At 45.6% G+C, this 25872-nt stretch overlaps 1 protein-coding gene across 4 annotated transcripts in view; it reads left to right on the top strand.

The window, feature by feature from the left end:
* PTPRN2 (protein tyrosine phosphatase receptor type N2) overlaps positions 1-25872 on the top strand; it is a 998301-nt gene that overhangs the window by 359342 nt on the left and 613087 nt on the right. For all 4 annotated transcript variants that reach the window (XM_003281603.4, XM_004090276.3, XM_012512304.2 and 1 more), the window contains one exon: positions 6332-6500. In XM_003281603.4, the coding sequence (XP_003281651.2) occupies positions 6332-6500 (169 nt within the window). The remainder of the gene's footprint in view (positions 1-6331; positions 6501-25872) is intronic.

Genomic DNA, 25872 nt, shown 5'->3' with positions numbered 1-25872 from the left:
GAACATGCTAAGGGCTAAGAGAGTCAAGGAAGGGGAACCTGAGAACTGAGGACTTGAGAACATGCTAAGGGCTAAGATAACCAAGAACCTGGGAACATGCTAAGGGCCAAGGAGGACCTGAGAAGCCAGAACCTGAGAAGAACGTGCTAAAGGCTAAGGAGGCCTGAGAACCAGGCAACCTGCTAAAGGCTAAAGAGAACCTGGGAACATGCTAAAGGCTCCTGAGGCAGGAACAGGGACAACGAACACCAGCTGTGTATGTGAGCACCGACGACGTCACAGAGAACTGCAGGTGGCCATGAAGGTTGGATGTAAAACATAAGATGGGCCTGTAATTTGGAATTTTTTCCTTTAACAAACTGGGTGACAATCTAGAATATCTCTTATTATTGTGAGCCTAAGGCCAGTGTGTGCAAGTGGAGAAGGGAATAGCTACTAAGTGTAAAACATTTTTCATCTTTTTAAAGTACAAAATTCATACGTATGAAGTTTTGACCTACTTCAAGCTGGATGACAGAGCAAAAGGCAAAGTGCGAGTTAATTGCTACAACACCACGAGGCATAATGATAAACACTCTCATTGCTGTGACATACTGCAGCGCCACAAACAAGTCCCCAGGCATGGACAGAGGTGAAGCAAAGATGAATATGACAATTTAAAGGTACGTTTATGAGGTGGTTCCATCTGCATTGATTAGCAATTAGTGAGAAAAGTAGACAAAATACCAGAAAAGTAAATTAACTGCAGTTAAATTATACTCTGACAACATAGAACATGAAATTTCATCCATTAAAAAATGGCCAAGGAAACTATAGCCATGATTTGAGATGCAAAGGACTGCGAAGGCCTTGATAATTTATATACCTATTACATCTGTATCGGTGTAACTTGAAAAGTGATATTGTCTGGCTGTGTCCCCACCCAAATCTCATCTTGAATTGTAGTTCTCATAATCTGCACGTGTCGTGGGAGGGACCCAGTGGGAGGTAATTGAATCATGGAGGTGGCTGTCTTCATGCTGTTCTCGTGATAGTGAGTGAGTTCTCACAAGATCGGATGGTTTTATAAGGGACTTTCCCCCTTTGCTCCTTGCACTTCTCTCTCCTGCCACCTTGTGTAGAAGGGCGTGTTTGCTTCCCCTTCTGCCATGATTGTTAAGTTTCCTGAGACCTCCCCAGCCATGCTGAACTGAGTCAATTAAATCTCTCCTTTATAAATTACCCAGTCTCAGGTATATCTTTATGAGCAGTGTGGGAACAAAGTAATACAAAAAGACACTAGAAATAAAAACGTGGTGGGTTTATCATTGAGATAATCAAGCAAAAATGGGATATTTTAATAAGCCCCATGCAGTTATCACACACCTAATGTTAGTGATCTGTTCTCGAAAATCAACATCCTACATGGAAACAGTACTTGGAAACCTATACCATTACTGTATGTGGGAAATTCATAATGAGTTCCACATCCACTCAAGCCCCAGTGTATTTCCTAAAGTGTTTCTAAATCACACTAAAGACCCATATGCAAGTACCAGATGGTCATGTTTGGATAGAAGACACTTCTTGCTGATACCCAGAAGTGGAAATTGTTCTTAGCAAAGTGTGTGTTCTATGTGAAGTAATATTGCCTCACTCAGCACCTGCAAAGTCTGAGCTGCACCTCCCTCAGGCTGCTGGGTGATGCCACAGTGCTGTGTTTGGAGACATACCCAGAGTTTTTCTGAATGTGACTTTTTTCAGAATGTAGTGTCAAATTCTGTGAAAGGAGATACACATGCACACACACACACACACACACATATATATACATATATATGTATACAGGTGCTCCTTGACTTATATCTACCCCTGTGCCTGCCTGGGGTGCCTGGGCTGTTCGTATTCCTCATTGTGGAGCTCTGCTGGGGATGATGTCCTTCAGTGTCTGTATTCCTAACAGAGCCATAAGTCTACCTTTGTATTTGAAGGATATTTTCATGGGATATAGAATTCTGGGTTACTTTTTTTTCTTTCACTACTTTAAAAATGTTTTCCATTGTCTTCTGGCCTGGAGCACTTCTCAAGGAGAAATCTATAGTCGCCTTTCCACTGGCATTAGGGGCACTGGATTCAAGTCCCCCAAGATCCTCACTAGCTGTGGGCAGGGCCCCAGGGGTGCCTGGGGAGCTACATCTCGGTTGGGTGTCTGGGCAGCAGACTCTGTGGTCCTGAAGTCCAAATGCAGGGTCTCGGGAAGACCCCTCGTGGGGAAGTGAAGAGATGGGTTTGGCCGAGGAGAGGTTGGACTCAGTGTGGTCACGACAGAGGCCTCAGGAGCACTGACCCCTCCTCAGGGGCTGGGGACCAGTGTGGGATGCAGACCTCCCCAGATGGGGTATAAACGTGGGTGAGGCAGACCCCCATGGTGGAGGGCCATTTCGGGAGGGGACGCAGCTGTGTGGTGATGACACTTGCCCCCAGCTGCCTCAGGGACAGTGGTGCTCAGCGGCCTGCCAGAGTTGACGAGACAGAGCTGAAGGTCTGGGGAAACCAAGGCAGCTTGAGTTCACAGGTCAGAGTATAAAAGAGAAGAGTGTACAGAGAGCCCTGGAGATTTTCAGCCACTGCTGAGGATTTGGTAGATCACTGATGATCTTGTGTCTATGAGGGAAAAGAACCATCCAAAAAAATGAGAGCAAACAGTATCTGACATTCACACAGGATGCGACGTAGTGCCTCTTCAAACCTGTCAGACTTGCAAACCTCATAATTTCCAGATAATTGGGTAGAATGCCCACAGAGTCCTGTCTTAGTAGTGGGGAGTAATTTGTCATAGATAATTGCTGCTCTGATACTGCCAAACAAGACTTAAAAGTAAGAACTGAGAGGGTTGAACTGGTCCCAAGCAACTTAACTGAATGCCAGAGCAAAGGTAAATAATATTTATGGGAATGCAAATGTCCATCACCCAATAAGGTAAAATTCACAGTGTGAGTATATAGACATGGATTATCTGGCATGAAAAGGAGCAGGAAAATGCAACTCATAAATTCATCAGTGTAGACACAGAACTGACACAGACACAGTAAGTAGGAGACAGGAAAATTCCATGGGTGGAATGAATAGCAGATTAGACACTGTGGTAGAAAATATTAGTGAACTTGAAGACACAGCAATAGGAACTATCCATAAGGAAACAAGGAAGGATAATTAAAAAAATAAAAAACACCAGTGAGCTGTGGGACACGTCTAAAGGCCAAATATCTGTATAACTGGAGTCCCAAGGTGGGAGAGACAGGAACAGAAAAATCATTTGAAGAAATAATGAGGAAAATTGTTTCAATATGATAAAAATGATAAACTCATAGACCCAGAAAGCTCAATGAGCCCCCTAAAAAAGAAACATGATGACTAAGAAATATCATAATCAAATTTCTCAAAACCAATGATAAAAAGCCAACCTTAAAAGCAGTCAGAGGAAAAAAAGGTGCATTTCATAGAGAGATGAGATGATGAAGGCCACTGCAGGTTTCTCCTTGAGAATGCTCCAGGCCAGAAGATGATGGAAAGCATTTTTAAAGTACTGAAAGGAAAAAACAAAACAAAACATCAACCCAGAATTCCATATCCCATGGAAGTATCCTTCAGATACAAAGGTAAAATTATGGCTTTCTCAGAAATATAGACGCTGAAGGACGTCATCTCCCACGGAGCTCCATGGCCAGGGCTGGTAAAGCCACCGTTCTGGCGGAAGGGAAAGGTGCCAGATGGAAATAAATGAGAGAGCACGCAAAGGCAACTGCATCAATCGATAGACGGTGTTTTCCTGTCACTTAAACCACATTTAAAGAAGTTGATTGTTTAAACAAAAATGATGAAAGTGTATTGTGAGGTTGATAACATGGCTGTCAACAGAATTCATGTCAACACCTGCATCAGAGCTGGAGGGAGAATTGCAAGTATCTATTTAAGGCTCGTATTTCATATGTTAAGTGGTGTGATGTCCCTTGGAGGCAACCTGTGGTCAGTTAAACGTGACTGTTATACAATAGCTGTAATTCTGTCTTCTGGCCCTAACGAGGATCTAGAGTTAGGTGTTGAGAAGGCCAAGGCAGAGCCATGCCCCAGGGATCTGAGGCAGCTAGTGCCTGGGCGCTCAGGAAAGTACCTGCCTCCAGCTCGGACCTAGCCTCTCCCTGGCCTGAGAGAAGCAGATGGCAGCTGACCGCACCTGCAAAGCCTGTTATGAGGGAGGCCTGAGTCTTGTGCTGGCAGTGGGGCATGGCGCCGGGGCCTGTGGTGTCTGGACCGTCCACTGCAGCACAAGTCGGACCTGAAGTGATGGGTCATGACTGAGCATGGCTCTCAGCGGGAAGGGGATTTGGGAGCGTTGCTGAGGGCGGCAGGTTCACGAAGGGCCCTGCTCTTGTCTATGGGCAGCAGAGCCAGGCAGCATGGGCCCCCAGACTGGCCCATCTTTTTAATAGTGATGCCCGTTCTTTTATAGGCATAAATGAGGCACTCAATTAATTTATACAAATGAAAAATAATCAGAATTGAAAGCTCTTTGGTCTGTGTCTAAATTCCAAGTCTACGAAATCTTTGCATTTTATTAGAAGCATGGCGTGTGCGTGCAGGCGCACAGACACACGCACTCACAAACACAGACACGCGCACACGCACTCACACCCCTCACACACTCACACACACACACATAAACTCACACATGCACATGTGCGCGCGCACACACACACACACTTTTTTTTTTTTTTGAAACAGGGTCTTCCTCTGTTGCCTGAGGCTGGAGCACAGCGGCGCCATCATAGCTCACTGCAGCCTCAAGTTCCTGGGCTCTAGTGACCCTCCTACCTCCACTTCCCAAAGTGCCAGGATTATAGCTGCGAGCCCCCGTGCCGGCCTCACATTATATTCCTTTTTGTTGTTGTTGTTGAGACGGAGCCTTGCTGGAAGGGGGGTGGGGGGGGGGGGTGCAGTCACTCACGCAGGTGTTCTTAATCCTGGCTGGTAGAGGCGTCTCCTATGGGAATTCTCTTCGTTATTTAGGAGCATGCTCTGGGCCCTTTTGGTCATGTGCAAAAAAGCAAAGGCCTCCGTGGGGGCTGTAAAGCTCTGGGCGGCTGAGTCCTGGGCGCAGAGACCATCGGCAGAGTCTGCAGGTGAGCTGGGCAGGTAGGAAGGCCATGCCCATTGTGTCCCAGGCTGAGATGCTGCCCCGTGGCTCAGGCAAGCTCTCTGCCACAGCTGAGGGTAAAGGGGGACAGGGCGCAGGCTCGGGGGGCCACGGATGTCCTCCCCCCATGCCCAGGCCTCCACCAGGGCTCCCCATAAACATGGGGAGTCCTGACTCTGTCTCTGCAGGGGCCTGTTGGGCATTACCGTGACTTTTCCAGTGAATCTCCCTGGTTCTGCTCTTCCTTTCCGTGTGGCTGCACAAGCTGGTGATGGGGGCCCCACTGGGAAGTGGCCGCTTTCTCAGGGACCCTGAGCATCATTAGTGGGGGCCACATGTGGCTGACATGTCCAGCTGCCTCCTGGATTTATGCCTTTAGCATGCAGCTGTCCTGCGGGGCCCCTGGCCAGCCGTGCCTGGTTCTTGGCCTTGTCCTCGCTGGCCCTACCCCTGCCGCCCACAGCAGGGTGGGCACCATGTGTGTCTGCCCACGGGAAGCGTCTTATGTGTTTGTCCTAGCCTCAGGCGTCCCTGCCCTGCATGGTGTGCGTGCACTGATGGCAGTGCGTGAATCACTGTTTAACAGCAGGGACTGCAGTGGAGGGGCTGAGAGCACTGCATGGACGTCCCGAGGCTGCGGTGAAGTACATCAACCTAAGGCCTAAAATAGTGCACATTTATCAGGCGAGAACCTGGTTCCTGCCTTTTTCAGCTTCTGGGCCGCCACCTTCCTTGGTCTACCCACAAACCCAGCAGAAGCCATGCCAAGTCTTGGGCCCCCCATGCCCACCCGGCCTCTGGCTGCCTCCGCCACCTGGAGAATTCTTGCTGAGCCTGCAGCCAGCGCCTGCAGCTTCCTCCCTTTCTCCCCTCACCTTGTTTCCCGCGTGTTGCTTTTGTTTCCTGTCTTCAGCTCTCAGCAGGGGTCATTCGTCCATCCCCACAACCACGAGGCAGGTGCTGTTGGCCATCCTTGGGCCAGACACAGGCTCGGGGGCCTGGGAGAAGTTCAAACCCATGTTCACAGAGCAGCAAGGCCAGGCCGGCCACTGAGCCTAGCTCCCAGCCCCTCGCAAGCACCCAGGCACCACAGGGGACAGGGCAGCTCCGGGCACCAGCAAACATGTGGTTGATGTCTGGTTTCTTTTGCTTTTTCAGGCCCTCAAAACACAGCGTTGGCAGCGAGAGGAGGTACAGCCGGGAGGGCGGTGCTGCCCTGGCCAAGGCCCTCCGACGCCACCTGCCCTTCCTGGAGGCCCTGTCTCAGGCCCCGGCCTCAGACGTGCTCGCCAGGACCCACACGGCACAGGACAGACCCCCTGCTGAGGTGACCCTTCCACTTCCTCCCCAGGCCGGGGTTGGCTTTTCCTCCAGGGTGCAGGTACCTGGGCGTGTTTCCTCGGTCACTGGCTCCTCTTGACTTTGCGCCTGTTTCCTGGGCCAGCGGGCATCCTGCGAACAGGGCTTCAGTGTTCCTGGGGCCCCTTAGAGTGACACCTGCTCCTAGTCCAGCCACCCCCACAAACGCTTAGTCCTCAGGGTGAGGCTCTGTAGGATCTTTCTTGGGACAAGGTGTTGTGACTCCAGAAAGCCCACCCTTTAAACCACAGACAAACACCAGGGAGGTAGAGGAGATAGGTGGCTGCTCGTCACCCTTTGGGAAGGGACCTGGGACAGCAGTGGACACTGAAACCCGACTGAGGGAGACTGAGGGGCCCTGAACATGGCTGGAATTAGGGGGCACCACGTGCAACTACTGCGTCCAAGGAAAGCTCCTGCTCCCTGAAGCCCGCCCCGGGGGCAGCCCAGGGCAGCATAAGGGCTCCGTCTGCCTGTGGGCATGAGGGTCTGGGCACCAGAACACAAGGTGATGCCCTGGGCACACAGACCCCAGACAGGCTCGGAGGCGAACCCCAGGAGTGCTTATGCAGGGCCGGCGGGAGCTGCAAGGACCTGCATCACAGAGCCACTCAACACCCTTCAATATGCGAAGCCCACTCGACATCTTAAGGACACGGAATTAGGAATCTCAGTAGATTTTGTAAATGGAAAAGCAGGCATGATTTTTATGATGACTTGTTAGGCCAGAGTTCACAGGTCCCACATTGCCTGGAAAGAGGGAGGGATGAGAGCTGCAGAAATCACCTTTGGAGCCCAGCCCCACCAGCTTCCTGGGATAGGATTTTGGACCAGGTGTTGAGGCCCAGGATGGCCCTGGGGACCTTGGGGGTTTGATGGCAACGCTCACACACTCCTTTTCTGCCAAACGTTAGTTACATCAGCTCTAATTTGACACACTTTCCCTTCTAAGATGGAAGCCGTGCTGGTGTGAGACAGGAAAGTCTGAGGACCCTCTGCATCCTCTTGGACTCCTCTGGGGCCTCACCAGGAGCTGTGGCCCTGGGATATGTGTGGGAAGCAATGTGGGCCCAGTTTCTATTATGTTCCTGCCATCGAGCCATTGAAATGACTTAAGTTAACTCTGGGCAACCCCCACAGACCTCGAAAGGTAGAGTCCTCCCAGAGGACACGTGGCCGCTAAGCTCAGTCCGAGGCCAGCTTAGGGGCTTGCTGGAACATTGCACCAAGCGTGGGAACCACAGGGTGAGTTTCCACAGAAGTTGGCCCCACAAGGCGGCACGTTCGTTGCAGGCAGGTGAGGAAGCTGAGGCACTTCTGTGTCTTAGCAGGTGGTGCTCAGGGAAGGCCCAGCCTTGGCCCCATGGTTCTCTGGAGCCTTTCTGAGGGCAGCTCCTGGGCAGCTGTCTTTGCTGTGGCCTTGCCTCTGTTCAGGAGGGTGTCACAATAATGTTTGAATGCAGAAGCCAGGCTGTCCACGGCCGCCAAACAGAGCCCTGATGCTGGCCCAGAGCCATGCAGGGGCCACGGGGCGCCAGACCCACAGGCCACTGTTGAGAGGCTGCTCAGGAGCGCCCAGTGGCACCTGGGCCATATTCGTGTTTTCCCTGATCATGGACTGTGTTTCCTGGTTGGTTGAAATCACCCCTCATGGTGGAGGGTGGGGGTCTTCAGCCCTTGTGGAAGTGCAGGGTCATGGGGCTCGGTGGGCCCCAGGTCCCCCTCTAGGGTTAGGCTCACAATGAGAGGCCAATCCCAGCCCTGCGCTGTGCCAGGCCCACCTCCCATCAGGACCACTGGCTGGCCTGAGAAACATGCCCTAAAGCCTTCCAGGAGCCTGTGGGAGCCTCTCTGAGCCTAACCCTAGAGGGTCTGGTCCACTTAACACTATTTTAAACATGCTAAATTTAAAGTTGTTATTCATTAACTGAGAGCAACTAAGCACCTTTGGTGTGCCAGACATTCTGCTGGATTTTGTGGATGCAGAAGGTGGATTTCATGCAGCTCTGTCCTTGGGTCAGAGGCTCCTCCACCCACTGCCCTGGGGCCAGGGGAAGCTGCTCAGCTTCTGTGCCTCGAGTCCTCAGATGTAAACGGGGGGTAGTGGCCCTGGAGACGTCGTGAGAGCCACGTGTGAGGCTCCTCATGGAGTGCCCAGTCAGGAGTAGCTGTAACCGTAACTATCGTTGATAAAGTAATCTTTAAAACATGAAATGGAAATTAGGTCAAGAGTTTGAAACTAGGCTCAGTGGAGGTCTCCGACTCTGATGAGAGGAATCAGAGGGCGCCAGGACGCTGGCAAACATATTCCCTCCGCACACCTGTGCCTCGGCACCGCAGAGCAGGTCTCAGCACAGCATGGCGGAAACTGGCATTTCTCCCACCCTCTTGAACGTTGGTAATTTAGCACCTCCAGCTCTGAAATCATTGCTTTGTCCTCCTCTGCCCCGTTGTGCTTTTATCGGAAGGGCTGTGGGGCCCTGTGCTGTGCCTCCACTGCTGCTGTGAGATTTCAGGCTTCTGTAACGGGGCCGTGACATCACGTCCCCAGACGCTGGAAGTGAACAACCAGTAAAGTAACCCACGTGCAGTCCAGAGATGGTTTTAGTAACATACGAGGGAAAGGGGTGGCGTCATTAAAAGTTTCAGAGACTCTGAAGAAATTTGAGTGAAAGGAAATCAGTTGACACTTTTCTGTGAAGCGGTTTCCCGTCTTTCCCCCCTGACTTGACGGTGGCGTGCTCACCGAGACTGATGTCCAAGGTCCCTCTTCACGGGCTACTGAATAGAGACAGGCAGGAGCGTAGCCTTGGAGGCTCATCCAGTGCGCCTCGGATGGGCCAGTGAGCGAGTCATCACCTGCAAACAGCATTTGGTTTCATTCAATGGGAGCCTCAGTTGTTCCATTTTGAACCCATCATCATGCTCCTCCTTCGGTTTCGGTTATTTTATTAAATAGCCCTAGCACTAAAGTAAAAGAGTCAGAGTTAGAATGGAATTTGCTTGTGGGACAAGGGGCAGCATGGATTCTCCTCCAGGGTAAATTGAGTGCCTGCAGTGCTTCCCTGCCCTCAGCAGCTGGACGCGAGGTCGGCCAAGCAGCCGCGACATCCACACATTAGAAACGAACTGTAGCAAGTTGCAGAAACTCGTTGAGAGTGAAGGTCTTTGGTGGATATTGGGCAATTCGTGCTATGAGCCATTGGGAGGTGTCGTAGTGCTGCCCCATGAGATGGCTCATAGCAGCCCCTGGGGAAAGCAAGTTCCTGCCAGAGACAGGATGCCTTCCTAGGCCGAGCACAGTGTGCTGCATGTCCTGGGACGCTCTCCAGGTGCTCAGTGGCTCTGCTGGACTCAGCAGCTCAGTGCTCATCAGGCCAAAGGGCCCGTGGCCTCGTCACACTAACCAGTTGTATTTACTGAAGTCTTTCCATTCCTGGCTTACTGCACCAGGATTCCAGCACTAGCATTCTCAACACACGCCCTGGAGTGCTCTGGAAGCAGCCTTCCCCATACACGGGGCGAGCGTGGCGGCCTTCCCCATACAGCAGGCGAGCGTGGCGGCCTTCCCCATACAGCGGGCGAGCGTGGCGGCCTTCCCCATTGGGGGCGAGCGTGGTGGCCTTCCCCGTACAGCGGGCAAGTGTGGTGGCTGCCTCTGCACTAGAACATCCCTTCTGTTGGGAGCTCGTGACGGGGCCATTGGGGGTTGATCTCTTGGGGTGCGTCCCCCGACACTGCCCCTCCCCAGGGCTGCTGGGTGCATGGGGGAGGGGCATCTTCCACCACTGGCCCATCTTGCCTGCTCTCCACTTCAAGAAATAGGAATGGGAGAGGGGGGTGGGCACCGCTCATGTCAAATATTCCACCAGCAGCCAGGGTCCACCTTCTGATAAGTTTGGCTCTGTCACCTTGGAACCTCCCACACACGATGGTCGGCCTCGCAGTGCTGGTCTCTACTGTTACTCAGCATAATTATCAGGAAGTCATTCTTTCCCACTCGGAGGTGTCCCAGTTTGAATTAATGAGTTCCGTGGTCATTCCAGCACACAGACATTTAGCACAGCCGTCAAACGGTTATTCAGAAAATGAGCACTTGGTGGCATTTTGGCTTATTTTTCTTCTTTGTTAAGATAGATGCTTCTCAGAATTTAAAAAAATGCATGAAAATCGAGAACTCATTTTCTTTTCTGTCCAGTGTTTAAATGAGGACAAAGCTCTTAGTCATCTCGCTAATGAACAAAGACTGAATAAGCGCAGGAAGTGCATGACCGGAGGCTGCAGCGCTGCCGTGCAGATTTTGCTGCCCCGTAAATATAGGGACTTAGAGATCTGGACCGCGGCTTTTCCCCTCTCCTCTTAGCTGATGAAATATTTTAATTGGAAATTTAAGCTTTATGTACTGATGATCTTTCAAGGTATAATCAACTTCTTGTGAATTATTTTATAAATCATTGTTTTCTATGTATCCATCATCAAAAATGAAACTCTAGCGTAGACGGAGAAATATCCTAAACATATTGCCTTTCAGGGCCTTCATGCTGGTGACGTCATAACAGAATTATTTTATTTTATTTTATTCCACTGGGAATAAAATCATGCACTTTCCTTTGTTCATTAGTGAGATGACTCAGAGCTTTCTCCTTGTTTAAACTAATCGAGCACTTATTGATCACTAAATCAAGGTGTCGTTATGACGTCTGCATTGTGAGGGTGGTAATGCTTCCTGTTTTATTGACTACAGTAGCACCAGTTCACGGTCCTTGAACTCATCATGCAGAACACCATAAATTCCCTGTCCACTCTGTGTTACTGAGGAGGTTTAGTCAGAAATTCATTACTTACCAATACCATTAACTAGCAGATTTATTTTGGAAATGTTTAAAAAACATATTTAACATACAAGAAATGGTGCAGGGTTAATGAAATGGTTAAGGAAAGTTAGTTTCTGCCCTTTAGGATTTTACAGTTTTACTGGGTAGGAGGGAGAAAACAAACAAGCAAAAAATACAATTAAAAAATTAAAGCAAGTGCTGTGATGGAGGGAACACGGAAAGTAAAAGCGCACTCATGCCAGAGGGGGCAGGTGGCCCAGGCGGGCTCCTGACAGAGGGTGCAGGTGGGCCGAGGCGTGGTCATGCCAGAGGGAGTAGGTGGCCCAGGCAGGCTTTCCGAGAGGACGGCCTTGGGGGACGACCAGGAGGCACCTCCTGCAGGTGTATGATGGACGTAGGGTGCAGAATGTCAGGAGCCCATTCCCCTCCCACCCCAACCACATGAGTGAGCCCCCAGGAGAAATCTGCCAGGAGACTATCCCCCTCCCACCCCAACAGCACCACTGAGCCCCAGGAGAAATCCGCCAGAGCTGAGGACACAGGAAAAGAGGATGAACTGCATTCCAGAAAGGGATGGATGAACCCATTCCAGGGAGAGGAGACCACAGCTTCTTTCATGCGCATTGCAGTGGAATAAGCAGAAGCCAGTCACAGGAAGTGGGGAGAATTCGGCCTAAATTTTAAGACGCTCTTGAGGTGCGTGGAACCGATTTGAGAGACAGGCTGTGCAGAGCAAGTGTCTGCACCCCCACCTCTTTCCTGTGGGCTCTCGCTGAGTATGTGAGATGGGGCACCAGGAGTGGAGGAGGGAGGGGCTGGGAGGAATCCTGCCAGGGAGCACCAGGCCTCTACGGAGGGCCCCACGTGGCCTTCTGAAGGCTGGGGACGAGGAAGCATGGTGGAAAAAGATCTGTGGCATCTTTCTAAGGGTGCAGAAAGCCAGGGTGGGACTGAGAGTTTCAGAAACTCACAAACTGACACTTGGACCATAAAGCAGAGAGAGCTCCCCCATGGTTCAGAAACCTGGCGGCTGAGTGCAGAGCATAAAGGGATCTTGAGTCTCACTGGAGCCCAGATCCCAGCCCGGACAAAGAAGGAACTTAGACCCAAAGGACGGAAAATGTGTATGATGGAAACTCGAAAGGCAGGAAAGCTGGTGTGGTCATGTTAATATTAGACAGAGTGGACTTCAAGACTAATAGTGTTATTTGTGATAGAGACACTTTATGATGACTAAATGGTTAATTCATCAAGATGCTATAGAAAAATTTTATGAACCAATTTCAGAGCTTCAAATACATAAAGGAAACATATGAGAATACTAAAGAGAGAAACATACAGGTCGATCATGATCATTAGTGATTGAAACTCTCCTCTGTCAGTAACTGATTAAACAAATAGATAAAGTATCAGTAAGGATAGAGAAGATTTGAACCACAGCATTAACCAATCTAAGCTAAGTGATGTTTATAGAATGATACGCCTAAAAACTGCTAAACACACATTCTTTTTAAGTATGTTATATAGAATATTTCCCAAACTAGATCAAATGCTGGACCATAAAATAAGTGTCAACAAATACCAACAGATCAAAATCATACAGAGAAAGATTTTAAAAGAGAAGTGCAGATTATTATTCTTCAGAAATATAGAAACAAAAATTCTAAACAATTTTTATCAAATTCAACAATATATAAAAAAGAATACTGCATCATAATCAAGGCAGATTTATCCCAGATATGCAGGGTATGTCAAAGATTTAAACATAAACCAACATAACTCACCATAGTAACACAGACCATGTGATGGTCTCAGTAGATACTGGAAAAAGCATTTGGCAAAACCCAGCATCCATCCATCCATGACGGAAACTTACATCTAAGATTACATCAAATGGTGAAGGGCTGAATGCTTTCCATTTAAAATCTGGCATTAGACAAGGATGTCTGCTCTTACCTCTTCTATTCAACATTGCATTGAAGATTTTTTTTTTTTTTTCTGAGATGGAAGTTCATTCTTCTTGCCCAGGCTGGAGTGCAGTGGCACAATCTCAGCTCACTGCAACCCTCTGCCTCCTGGGTTCAAGTGATGCTCCTGCCTCAGCCTCCTGAGTAGCTGGGATTACAGGCACCCGCCACCATGTCTGGCTAATTTTTGCATTTTTAGTAGAGACCAGGTTTCACCATGTTGGCCAGGCTGATCTCGAACTCCTGACCTGAGGTGATCCACCGCCTGTTTCATTGAAGATCTTAGCCAGTGCAATAAAACAAGAAGAAATGAGAAGCATTCAGATTACATGATAACCTTTGTCAAAAATTTGGTAGAACCTACAGAAAAGCTACTAAAACTAGTAAATATAACAATGCTATAGAGTGCAAAGTCAGCACACAAAAATTAATTTATTTCTCTATACTAGCAACAAATATGAATTTTTAAAAATATCATTTATAGTAGCATCAAAAATTATGAACTAATTAAGGTTGAATCTAAAATATGTGTAAGACAATGTACAATGAAAACTACAATACATTGATGAGAAAAATAAGACAAATTAATGGTGATATATGCATGGTCATGTGTCTAAAGACTCAGTAGTGTTAAGGTGGAAATTACCTCCAAATTAGTATCAATATGACACAAAAACACAATCCTTAAAAAAAACATTGATAACTAGAACTTTGTCAAAATTTAAAAATTTTCTTCTTCAAAAGAAGACACTTCTTCAAAAGACACACAAAAGAAGGAAAAGACAAGCCACAGACTTAGAAAAATACTTGCAAATAGTACTTTTTAAGATAAAAAATTTCAGAATGTATAAAAATCTCTAAAAACTAAAATAAAAAGCAGCACATTAAAAACAGGCATTTTTTTTTTTTTCAAGACAGTGGATTGGAAGCAGTGTTAGCATGCCTCTCCCACTTGGAAAGACAAAATAGTGTGTAAAGATTCACACTGTAAACTTTTTTCCAAGAAGCAACACCAGAACTTGACAGAAAAACTGAAAGAAACCACAGAACCTTTGAAAGAAGTGGCAGGCTGCAGCCTACACTGTTAGCCAAGCAGAGAACTGTAAGCCCCACAGTGTGAGGGGAAGACACTGCCTCTGAGATATGCATCCCCACTGGGGAATTCAGCCCATGGGGACGGGACCTTAACCCTACCCTGATTTAGGGAGCAGTGGAGAATATAAAGTAGGAGAAGCAGCAGGAAGAGCCCTGTGTGCATTCCCGGTCTCCAGCATGGATTGGGGAAGCCATTCTGCCTCACAGGGGACCTTGCGGAAGTCTGGCAGCCAACACAGTCAGTGGCCACAGGTTGAGAGAAGCTCCCAACTGAAATCTGCAATCTAATCTCGAGTGGGGACAAACTCCCTTGGCAATAACACGGTGGGAGGGGGAAGCACGCTGCAGCCACAAGCACAGGATCTGGGAGGCTGGCTGGCTTTGCTGCTGGACTGGGATAGATGTGGTCTGAAAGCCACACTTCCTGTCTCCATGATGACTGGAACAATATCTCATATCTCAATATTAGTGTTGAATGTAAATGGCCTAAATGCTCCATTTAAAATATAACAGATTGGCAGAATGGATACAAAGACGCAAACCAAATATCTGCTATCTTCAACAGACTCACCTAACACATAAAGATGCATATAAAGTTAAGGTAAAGGGGTAGTAAAAGATATTCCATGCAAATGGAAACCAAAAGTGAGCAGGGGCATTCTTATATCAAATAAAACAGACTTTAAAGCAACAACAGTAAAAAGAGACAAGGTCATTAAATGATAAAAAGGCCAATCTAACAAGAAGATATTACAATTCTAAATTTATATGCACCAAATGCTGGAGCTCTCAGATTCATAAAACAATTACTGCCGGATGTAAGAAGTGAGATAGGCAGCAACATGCCAACACTGGGGGACCTCAATACTCCACTGACAGTACAGGACAGATCATTGAGACAGAAAGTCAACAAGGAAACGGTGGACTTAATCTACACTCTAGAACAAATAGATCTAACAGATATTTACAGAAAATTCTAACCAAGAACTGCAGAATATACATTCCCCTCATGAGCACATGGAACATTCTCCAAAATAGACTAGATGAAGAAAATGTGGTACATATACGCCATGGAATACTATGCAGCCATAAAAAGGAATGAGATCATGTCCTTTGCAGGGACATGGATGAAGCTAGAAGCCATCATCCTCAACAAACTAACACAGGAACAGAAAACCAAACACTGCATGTTCTCACTTATAAGTGGGAGTTGAACAGTGAGAACACATGGACACGAGGGGAACAACACACACCAGGGCCTGTTGAGGGTTGGGGGGAGACGGGAGGGAACTTGGAGGACAAGTCAATAGGTGCAGCAAACCACCATGGCACACGTATACATATGTAACAAACCTGCACATTCTGCACGTGTATCCCATCTTTTTAGAAGAAAAAGTAATGAACCAAAAAAGACCGTATACTAGGCTACAAAACAAGTCTCAATAATTTTTTTAAAATTAAAATTATGTCAAGTATCTTCTCAGACCACAGTGGAATAAAACTAGAAATCCATTCCAAAAGGAATTTTTTAAGCTATACAGATTACATGGAAATCAAAAAATATGCTCCTCAGTGATTTTTGGGTTAACAATGAAATCAAGATGGAAGTTTACAAATTCTTTGAAATGAATGATAATAGTGACACAAGTTATCAAAACCTCTGGGATACAGCAAAAGCAATGCTAAGAGGAAAGTTCACAGTGCTAAATGCCTACATCAGAAAGTCTGATAGAGCCCAAATTGACAACCTAATGTCACACACCAAGTAACTAGAGAAATATGAACAAACTAAATACAAAAATAGAAGAAGAAAAGAAATAACAAAGATCAGAACAGAGCTAAATCAATTAGAAAGAAAGAAATACAAAAGATCAATGAAACAAAAAATTGGTTTTTTGAAAATGTAAACAAAACTGATGGACCATTAGCTAGATTAATTCAAGAAATGAAGAGTGAGGATTCAAATAAGCTCAACTATACCACAGAAATACAAAAGATCATTCAAGACTACTATGAACACTTCTATGCACACAAACTAGAAAATCTAGAAGAAATGAATACATGAATATATTCCTGTAGGCATACAATCCTCCTAGATTAGGAAGGAATAGAAACCCTGAACAGACTAATAACAAGCAGTGAGATTGAATCAGTAACTTAAAAAATTGCCAACAACAAAAAAAGCCCAGGACTAGATGGATTCACAGCTGAATTATATCAGACACTCAAAGAATTGGTACCAATTCTACTGAAACTATTCCAAAAGATCAGGGAAGAGAGAATCCTCCCTAACTAATTCTATGAAGCCAGTATCACTCTGATACTAAAATCAGGGATAAAATAATGAACAAAAGCAAACTATAGACCAATATCCCCAATGAACATAGATGCAAAAACCCTCAACGAAATACTAGCTAACTGTTTATCCAATTTGGCAGTCTGTGTCTTTTAATTGGAGCATTTAGCCCATTTACATTTAAGGTTAATATTGTTATGTGTTAATTTGATCCTGTCATTACGATGTTAGCTGGTTATTTTGCTCATTAGTTGATGCAATTTCTTCCTAGCATTGATGGTCTTTACAATTTGGCATGTTTTTGCAGTGGCTGGTACTGGTTGTTCCTTTCCAATGGTTAGTGCTTCCTTCAGTAGCTCTTGTAGAGCAGGCCTGGTGGTGACAAAATCTCTCAGCATTTGCTTGTCTGTAAAGGATTTTATGTCTCCTTCATTTATGAAGCTTAGTTTGGCTGGATATGAAATTCTGGGTTGAAAATTCTTTTCTTTGCAAGGCTGGTTCAACATATGCAAATCAATAAACATAATCCAGCATATAAAGAGAACCAAAGACAAAAACCACATGATTATCTCAATAAATGCAGAAAAGGCCTTTGACAAAACTCAACAGCCCTTCATGCTAAAAACTCTCAATAAATTAGGTATTGATGGGATGTATCTCAAAATAATAAGAGCTATTTATGACAAACCCACAGCCAATATCATACTGAATGGGCAAAAACTGGAAGCATTCCCTTTGAAAACTGGCACAAGACAGGGATGCCCTCTCTCATGACTCCTATTCAACATAGTGTTGGAAGTTCTGGCCAGGGCAATCAGGCAGGAGAAAGAAATAAAGGGTATTCAATTAGGAAAAGAGGAAGTTAAATTGTCCCTGTTTGCAGATGACATGATTGTATATTTAGAAAACCCAATCGTCTCAGCCCCAAATCTCCTTAAGCTGATAAGCAACTTCAGCAAAGTCTCAGGATACAAAATCAATGTGCAGAAATCACAAGCATTCTTAGACACCAATAACAAACAGAGAGCCAAATAATGAGTGAACTCCCATTCACAAATGCTTCAAAGAGAATAAAATACCTAGGAATCCAACTTACAAGGGATGTGAGGGACCTCTTCAAGGAGAACTAGAAACCACTGCTCAATGAAATAAAAGAGGACACAAACAAATGGAAGAACATCCCATGCTCCTGGATAGGAAGAATCAATATTGTGAAAATGGCCATACTGCCCAAGGTAATTTATAGATTCAGTGCCATCCCCATCAAGCTACCAATGACTTTCTTCACAGAACTGGAAAAAACTACTTTAAGGTTCATATGGAACCAAAAAAGAGCCCACATTGCCAAGACAGTCCTAAGCCAAAAGAACAAAGCTGGAGGCATCACGCTACCTGACTTCAAACTATACTACAAGGCTAAAGTAACCAAAACAGCATGGTACTGGTACCAGAACAGAGATATAGATCAATGGAACAGAACAGAGCCCTCAGAAATAATGCCACACATCTACAACCATCTGATCTTTGACAAACCTGACAAAAACAAGAAATGGGGAAAGCATTCCCTATTTAATAAATGATGCTGGGAAAACTGGCTAGCCATATGTAGAAAGCTGAAACTGGATTCCTTCCTTACACCTTATACAAAAATTAATTCAAGATGGATTAAAGACTTCAATGTTAGACCTAAAACCATAAAAACCCTAGAAGAAAACCTAGGCAATACCATTCAGGACATAGGCATGAGCAAGGACTTCATGTCTAAAACACCAAAAGCAATGGCAACAAAAGCCAAAATTGACAAATGGGATCTAATTAAACTAAAGAGCTTCTGCACAGCAAAAGAAACTACCATCAGAGTGAACAGGCAACCTACAGAATGGGAGAAAGTTTTTGCAATCTACTAATCTGACAAAGGGCTAATATCCAGAATCTACAAAAAAACTCAAACAAATTTACAAGAAAAAAAACAACCCCATCAACAAGTGGGCAAAGGATATGAACAGACACTTCTCAAAAGAAGACATTTATGCTGCCAACAGGAACATGAAAAAATGCTCATTATCACTGGCCATCAGAGAAATGCAAATCAAAACCACAGTGAGATACCATCTCATACCAGTTAGAATGGCGATCATTAAAAAGTCAGGAAACAACAGGTGCTGGAGAGGATGTGGAGAAATAGGAACACTTTTACACTGTTGGTGAGACTGTAAACTAGTTCAACCATTGTGGAAGACAGTGTGGCAATTCCTCAAGGATCTAGAACTAGAAATACCATTTGACCCAGCCATCCCATTACTGGGTATATACCCAAAGGATTATAAATCATGCTGCTATAAAGACACATGAACACGTATGTTTATTGTGGCACTATTCACAATAGCTAAGACTTGGAACCAACCCAAGTGTCTATCAATGATAGACTGGATTAAGCAAATGTGGCACATATACACCATGGAATACTATGCAGCCATAAAAAATGATGAGTTCATGTCCTTTTTAGGGACATGGATGAAGCTGGAAACCATCATTCTCAGCAAACTATCGCAAGGACAAAAAACCAAACACCGCATGTTCTCACTCATAGGTGGGAATTGAACAATGAGAACACTTGGACACAGGAAGGGGAACATCACACACCAGGGCCTGTCGTGGGGTGGGGGTATGGTGGAGGGATAGCATTAGGAGATATACCTAATGTAAATGACGAGTTAATGGGTGCAGCACACCAACATGGCACATGTATACATATGCAACAAACCTGCACGTTATGCACATGTACCCTAGAACTTAAAGTATAGTTAAAAAAATACTAGTTAACTGAACCCAACAGCACATCAAAATGGTAATACACCATGATCAAGTAGGTTTCATCCCAGGGATGCAGGGATGATTTAACACATGCAAGTCAATAAATGTGATACATCACATAGACAGTTAAAAACATACACCACATGATCATCTCAATAGATGCAGAAAAAGCATTCAATAAAACCCAGCATCATTTCATGATAAAAACTCTCAACAAACTCAGCACAGAAGGGACTTACCTCAAAATAATAAAAACCATATATGACAAACCCACAACCAACATCATACAGAAAGGGGAAAAGTTGAAAGCATTCCCCCTGAGAACTGAAAGAAGACAAGGGTGCCCACTCTCACCACTTCTATTCAACATAGTACTGGAAGTCCTAGCCAGAGCAGTCAGAAAACAGAAGGAAATAAAGAGCATCCAAATTGGAAAAGAGGAAGTCAAACTATTGCTGTTCGCCAGTGATACGATGTTATACCTACAAAACCCTAAAGACTCCTCCAAAAGACTCCTAGATTTGATAAACGAATTCAGGAAAGTCTCAGGTTACAAAATCAATGTACACAAATCAGTAGCACTGCTGTACACCAAGAATGACCAAGCTGAGAATCAAATCAAGAACTCAATCCCCTGTACAAGGGCTTCAAAAAATAAATGAAATACCTATCAATATGCTTAACCAAGGAGGTAAAAGATCTCTATAAGGAGAACTACAAGACATTGCTGAAATATATTGTAGATGACACAAACAAATGGAAACATATACCATGCTTATGGATTAGAAGAATTTCATGAAAATGGCCACACTGCTCAAAGCAATCTACAGATTTAATGAAATTCCTATCAAAATACCAACATTATTTTCATATAGCACCAAAAAATAGCCCAAATAGCCAAAGCAATCCTAAACAAAAAGAACAGATCTAGAGGCATCACATTACCTGACTCCAAAGTATACTGCAAGGCTAGAGTTACCAACACAGCATGGTACTGGTAGAAAAGTAGACACATAGACCAATGGAACAGAATAAAGAACCTAGAAATAAACCCAAACACTTAGAACCAACTGATCTTCGACAAAGCATACAAAAGCATAAACTGGGGAAAGAACACCTGTTTGATAAATGGTTTTGGGAAAACTCGATAGCCACGTGTAGAAGAATGAAACTGGATCTCTATTGATGCAGGGTAAGGAGCCCCAAAGTGGGGCTTAGCCCACCAGGGTTCTCGGATTTGACCAGGAAAGAATTCAAGGGCAAGCTGGAGATAGAAGAAAGCAACGTTATTGAAAAGGCAGTGTTATAGCTCTGGCAGTGTTTTAGCTCTGTGACTGCTCCTGCAATGCTGGGCTACCCCATAGGCAGAGAGTAGCAGCTCAAGGAAGCTTTGCAGTCATATTTATAGCCACTTTTAATTACATGAGGATTAAGAGTGGTTTATGCAGAAATTTCTAGGGAAGGGGTAGTAAGTTTTGGGTCATCAGGTCATTGCCATGGAAAGGGGCAGTACCTCCTGGGTGTTGCCATGGCAAGAGTAAACTGACATGGCATATTGGTGGGTGTGACTTATGGAAAGCTGCTTCCTCCTTGGCTCTGTTTTAACTAGTCCTCAATTTGGTTCAGTAACCAAGCCCTGCCTCTGAAGTTGAGTTCTGCCTCCTACCTCATTATCTCTTACCTTATACAAAAATCAACTCAAGATGGATGAACAACTTAAATCTAAGACCTGAAACCATAAAACTTCTAGAAGATTAACTAGGAAAAAATCTTCTGGACATGGGCCTAGGCAAAGAGTTCATGGGTAAGACCCCAAAAGCAAATGCAACTAAAACAAAAATAAATTGGACCTAATTAAACTGAAAAGCTTCATATAGCAAAAGAAATTATCAGACAACCCACAGAATGGGAGAAAATATTTGCAAACTATGCATCTGACAAAGGACCAACATACAGAATCTACAAGGAATGCAAATAATTTAGCAAGAAAAAATAATAATCCCATTAAAAAGTGGACAAATGACATGAATAGACATTTCTTAAAAGATGATATTCAAATGGGCAACAAACGTGAAAAAAAATGCTCAACATCGCTAATCATCAAGGAAATGCAAATTAAAACCACAATGGGATACCGCCATACTCCTACACGATGACTGTTATTAAAACGTCATAAGACAATAGATGTTGGTATGACTGTGGTGAAAAGGGAACACTTATCCACTGCAGGTGGGAATTTAAATTAGTACAACCTCTATGGAAAACAGTATGGAGATTTCATAAAGAACTAAAAGTTGATCTACCATTTGATCCAGCAATCCCACTACTGAGTATCCAAAGGAAAAGAAATCAATATATCAAAAAGGTACCTGTAGATATATGTTTATTGCAGCACAATTCACAATTGCAAAGATATGGAACCAGTCTAAGTGCCCATTGACCGATGAGTGGATAAAGATGCAGTGGCTCACACCTGTAATCCCAGCACTTTGGGTGCCAAGGCGGGTGGATCACGATGTCAAGAGATCGAGACCATCCTGGCCAACATGGTGAAACCCCTTTTCTACTGAAAATACAAAAATTTAGCCAGGAGTGGTGGCAGGTTCTTGCAGTCTGAGCTACTTAGGAGGCTGGAGGATGAGAATCACTTGAACTTGGGAGGCAGAGGTTGCAGTGAGTCGAGATTGTGCAACTGCACTCCAGCCTGGCATATATATACACCATGGAATACTACTCAGCCATGAAAAAGAATGACATAATGTCTCTTGTAGCCACTTAGATGGAGCTGGAAGCCATTATTCTAAGTGAAGTAACTCAGCAAAGGAAAATTGATTACCTTATGTTCTTACTTATAAGTGGGAGCCAAGCTATGGGTATGCAAAGGCAGACAGAATGATCTAATGGACTTTGGAGGCTCGGAAGTGAGAGGGTGGGAGGGGAGAGGGATAAAAAAACCCCTACATATTGGGTACAATGTGCATTACTTGGATGATGGGTGCATTAAGATCTGAGACTTCACCACTATTAAATTCATTCATGTAACCGAAACCATATGTACCCCAACAGCTATTGAAATTTAAAAAATGGGCAAAAAGATTTGAATAAACACTTCACCAAAGAGGATAAATGAGTAACAATTTAATGTAAAATACTCAGTATCATTCCTCATTATGGAAATGAAAATTGAAATCACAGTGAAATACCACTACAAACCTATAAGAATGGCTAAAATTAAAAAAAACAAACAACTGACCATCCTATGTATTGGCAAGGAGGTGGAGGAGCTGGACCTCTCATATGCCACCAGTGGAAATGTAAAACATTAACAACGATTTGGAAAACGTCTTGACAGTTTCTTCAAAAGTGAAATGTCTACTTGCCTGTGATCCCTCCATCCCACTTCTACTCAAGATAAATGAAAGCATGTGTGCATTGAAAGATTTACACATGTATCTTCATGGTAGCTTTCATAGTAAATGCCCACAACTGAAAAAACCCAAATGTCTATCAGAAAGTGAATGGACAAAGAAATTTCGTTTGATCCACAAAGTGGAATGCTACTCAGTAATAAACTGGAGCGAGCTGTTGATGCACGAAACAGCACAGTGAGTCTCATTTCTGTTGACCGAAAGACAAAAGAGGAGCTATTGTTATAATTCCAGTTTGGAAAGCTGTAGAAAATGCAAACTGGGTTATAAGGGACAGAAAGCTGGTCGGGATTGCCTGGAGCTGTGGACAGGGATGGGAGAGGGCAGTGTCTCCAGGAGCACCAGGATGTATTCAGGGTGACGGACATGTTCATTGTCATGCCTCCTGTACTGTTTATTGTATGTCAATTATACCTCAATAGTGCTCCAAAAGGAAAGAGGCAAGCAATCCCACACAAAAATGTATAAAAACTTTGAACAGATACTTCATAAAAAGATATACAAATGGCCAATGAAGGCATCAAAGGTGCTGAGCATCCTTATTCACAAAACCATAAAGAACAACCACTTCATGTCACTAGATTGTCTAAAATTAAAAAAAATCTATAAAACCAACTCTTGATGAGGACATAGAAATTCTCAAATTAGTAGGAATGCAATGCAAGCTGTTATAACCTGTATTTGGAAGCTGCTTAAAGGCTAAGATATGTCTGTCCTTGGACTCAGCAGTTCCCCTCTCGATGTCTATCCAAGAGGAGGGACGCCTGCATTCACAGGAAGGCTGGCCCATGACTGCCCACAGTGGCTTTATCCGGAACAGCCCCAAACTGTCACCACCCAGATGTGGTCAACAAGCCCACCTTCCCCTATCCCTGTTTCTGGAGGGGGACCACCAGAGATTGTGCAGAGATAGCACAGCTTCCCTCACAGCCCTCTGCTTAGCCATGCTGCCTGGAGGAGCAGGTGCAGAGGCACATAGCGATGAGGACCGTGGCCTCCACATGTTGGATGCCACATTCACGATGTTCATTTGAGTTTTTTTAAAAGTTTGCCCCCTCATGCAATTGTTCTCACGACCTTTGTTGGGAAGTGGAGCTCTGGTGGAAAAGTTGCCCCAGGGCATGGTGTTCTGCTCCCAGCATAGACAGTACCGTCTGAGGCAGAGCAGGTTGATGCATGCTGGCCACCATGATCCTGACTGTCACCCCTGGTTTCCTCCCAGACAATCCTGTCCCTGGCCTCCACTGAACACTCGCAGTGACAGGTACCACCCGCCATGCACTAGCAGTCCCTCCACACCCAGACCTCTGCTCCATGGAAGCCGACCTGCTTACGGTTCCTCTGTTCACTTGGCGTGTTTGGTGTCTGAGATGTGACAGACACACACAGTCTAGGGAGAAGGGCTGCGTCTTAGCTATGCCCTTTCCTAACTGCGGGATCTTCTTTCCTCATTTGCAAAATGTGGGTAATCATGTCTGTACCATCGAGTCATTGAAAGGGTTAGAGAAAATTAAGGCATGTAAAGCTGAAAACAGCCTGGTGTAGCACTCAGTGAATAAGAGCCCCGTGGTGATGACTGTCCCTCTATCCTCCGGGTGGTTATGAGTCAACTGACCTCTAACCCCAGACCAAGGTGGACGGGACATGGATTGGAACTCGCTGCTTTAATCATGCCCTGTGCTTTTCACTTGCCAGGTAGGAGGCTTTTGGGTGCAGCTTCTGGAAAGGCCAAAACGCAAACAGGAGCCAGAAGAGTGACAGCAGGAAGAGTGGCGGGCAGAGCAGGGTGGGCTGAGAGCAGCGCTGGCCTCATGGCGTTACGAGTTACGGAGCAGGGCAGGGTGAGAACAGCACTGGCCTCATGGCGTAGCGAGTCTTGAGCAGGGCGGGCTGAGAGCAGCACTGGCCTCACGATGTCGTGAGTCTCAGCAGGGCGGGGTGAGATCAGCACTGGCCTCAGGGCGTCGCAAGTCTCGAGCAGGGCGGGCTGAGAGCAGTGCTGGCCTCAGGGTGTCACAAGTCTCGAGCAGGGCAGGCTGAGAGCAGCACTGGCCTCACGGTGTCACGAGTCTTCAGATAATTCCAGACTCTCAGAATGCATCATCATTAACAGATATCCAGGAGTTCACATTGGCACCTCGTGATACTGTCAACTCGCTACAAATTTGTTGATCCTAAGTAGTTTAGGACTTAACCTCTTCAACCTCATAGATTTTGGGAACTCTAAAAACTGTTCGAGGTCTTATTTTTCAATCTGAGAGCTCTATACCTTGGCTGCAGAGATAGCACAGTATACGCTCGTGTGAGACCCCCCTGCTTCCCTGAATGCAAAAAAGTTATTTTGTCTTGGCGACAGCGCTGTCGGTAAGAACGACACCACAATTATTTCCCCTCCACATGAGTGGGCCACTTAGAACCTGAGCACTGTTAAACACTGACACTTTCTACTGTGTTAAGACAGAGACAGAAGCAGAGATACACAGAGACAGAGACAAAGACAGAGACATAGAGAGAGACAGAGAAAATAAATGAGCTGCCAGAATCACCTCTTTAAGGCCCGAGACAGAAAGGCATAGTGAAGTCATCCCAACCCCATATTCACGAGCCGGAGCCGGAGCTGCAGCATTCCCACCTCAGCTCCCAAACCTGGCCACATCCGGTGCCAGCTCATTAGGAAGCCTGCGAACAGCACTGCGGCCGTGTGCTTTGTCAGGCCGGCAGCAAGCACGCCGTGATCAATGTGCCTGTCAGTGCTGCCTGCGGGCGGTGAGACAGGGAGAAAACGTGTGTTATGTGGTCAAAAGATGTCCTGACTTGGGCTTCCTAATTTGTTTTGGATCCTCAGTGCAGGAGAATAGCTGATGAGCACCGGCAGAGACCGAGGCACACACAGGAGTCTCCTCCA

The sequence above is a fragment of the Nomascus leucogenys genome, chromosome 13, assembly GCF_006542625.1.
Source record: "Nomascus leucogenys isolate Asia chromosome 13, Asia_NLE_v1, whole genome shotgun sequence".
Taxonomy (NCBI): Eukaryota; Metazoa; Chordata; class Mammalia; order Primates; family Hylobatidae; genus Nomascus; species Nomascus leucogenys.
The sequence above is the reverse complement of the archived record's forward strand: the minus strand, read 5'-3'. Positions and strand labels throughout refer to the sequence as shown.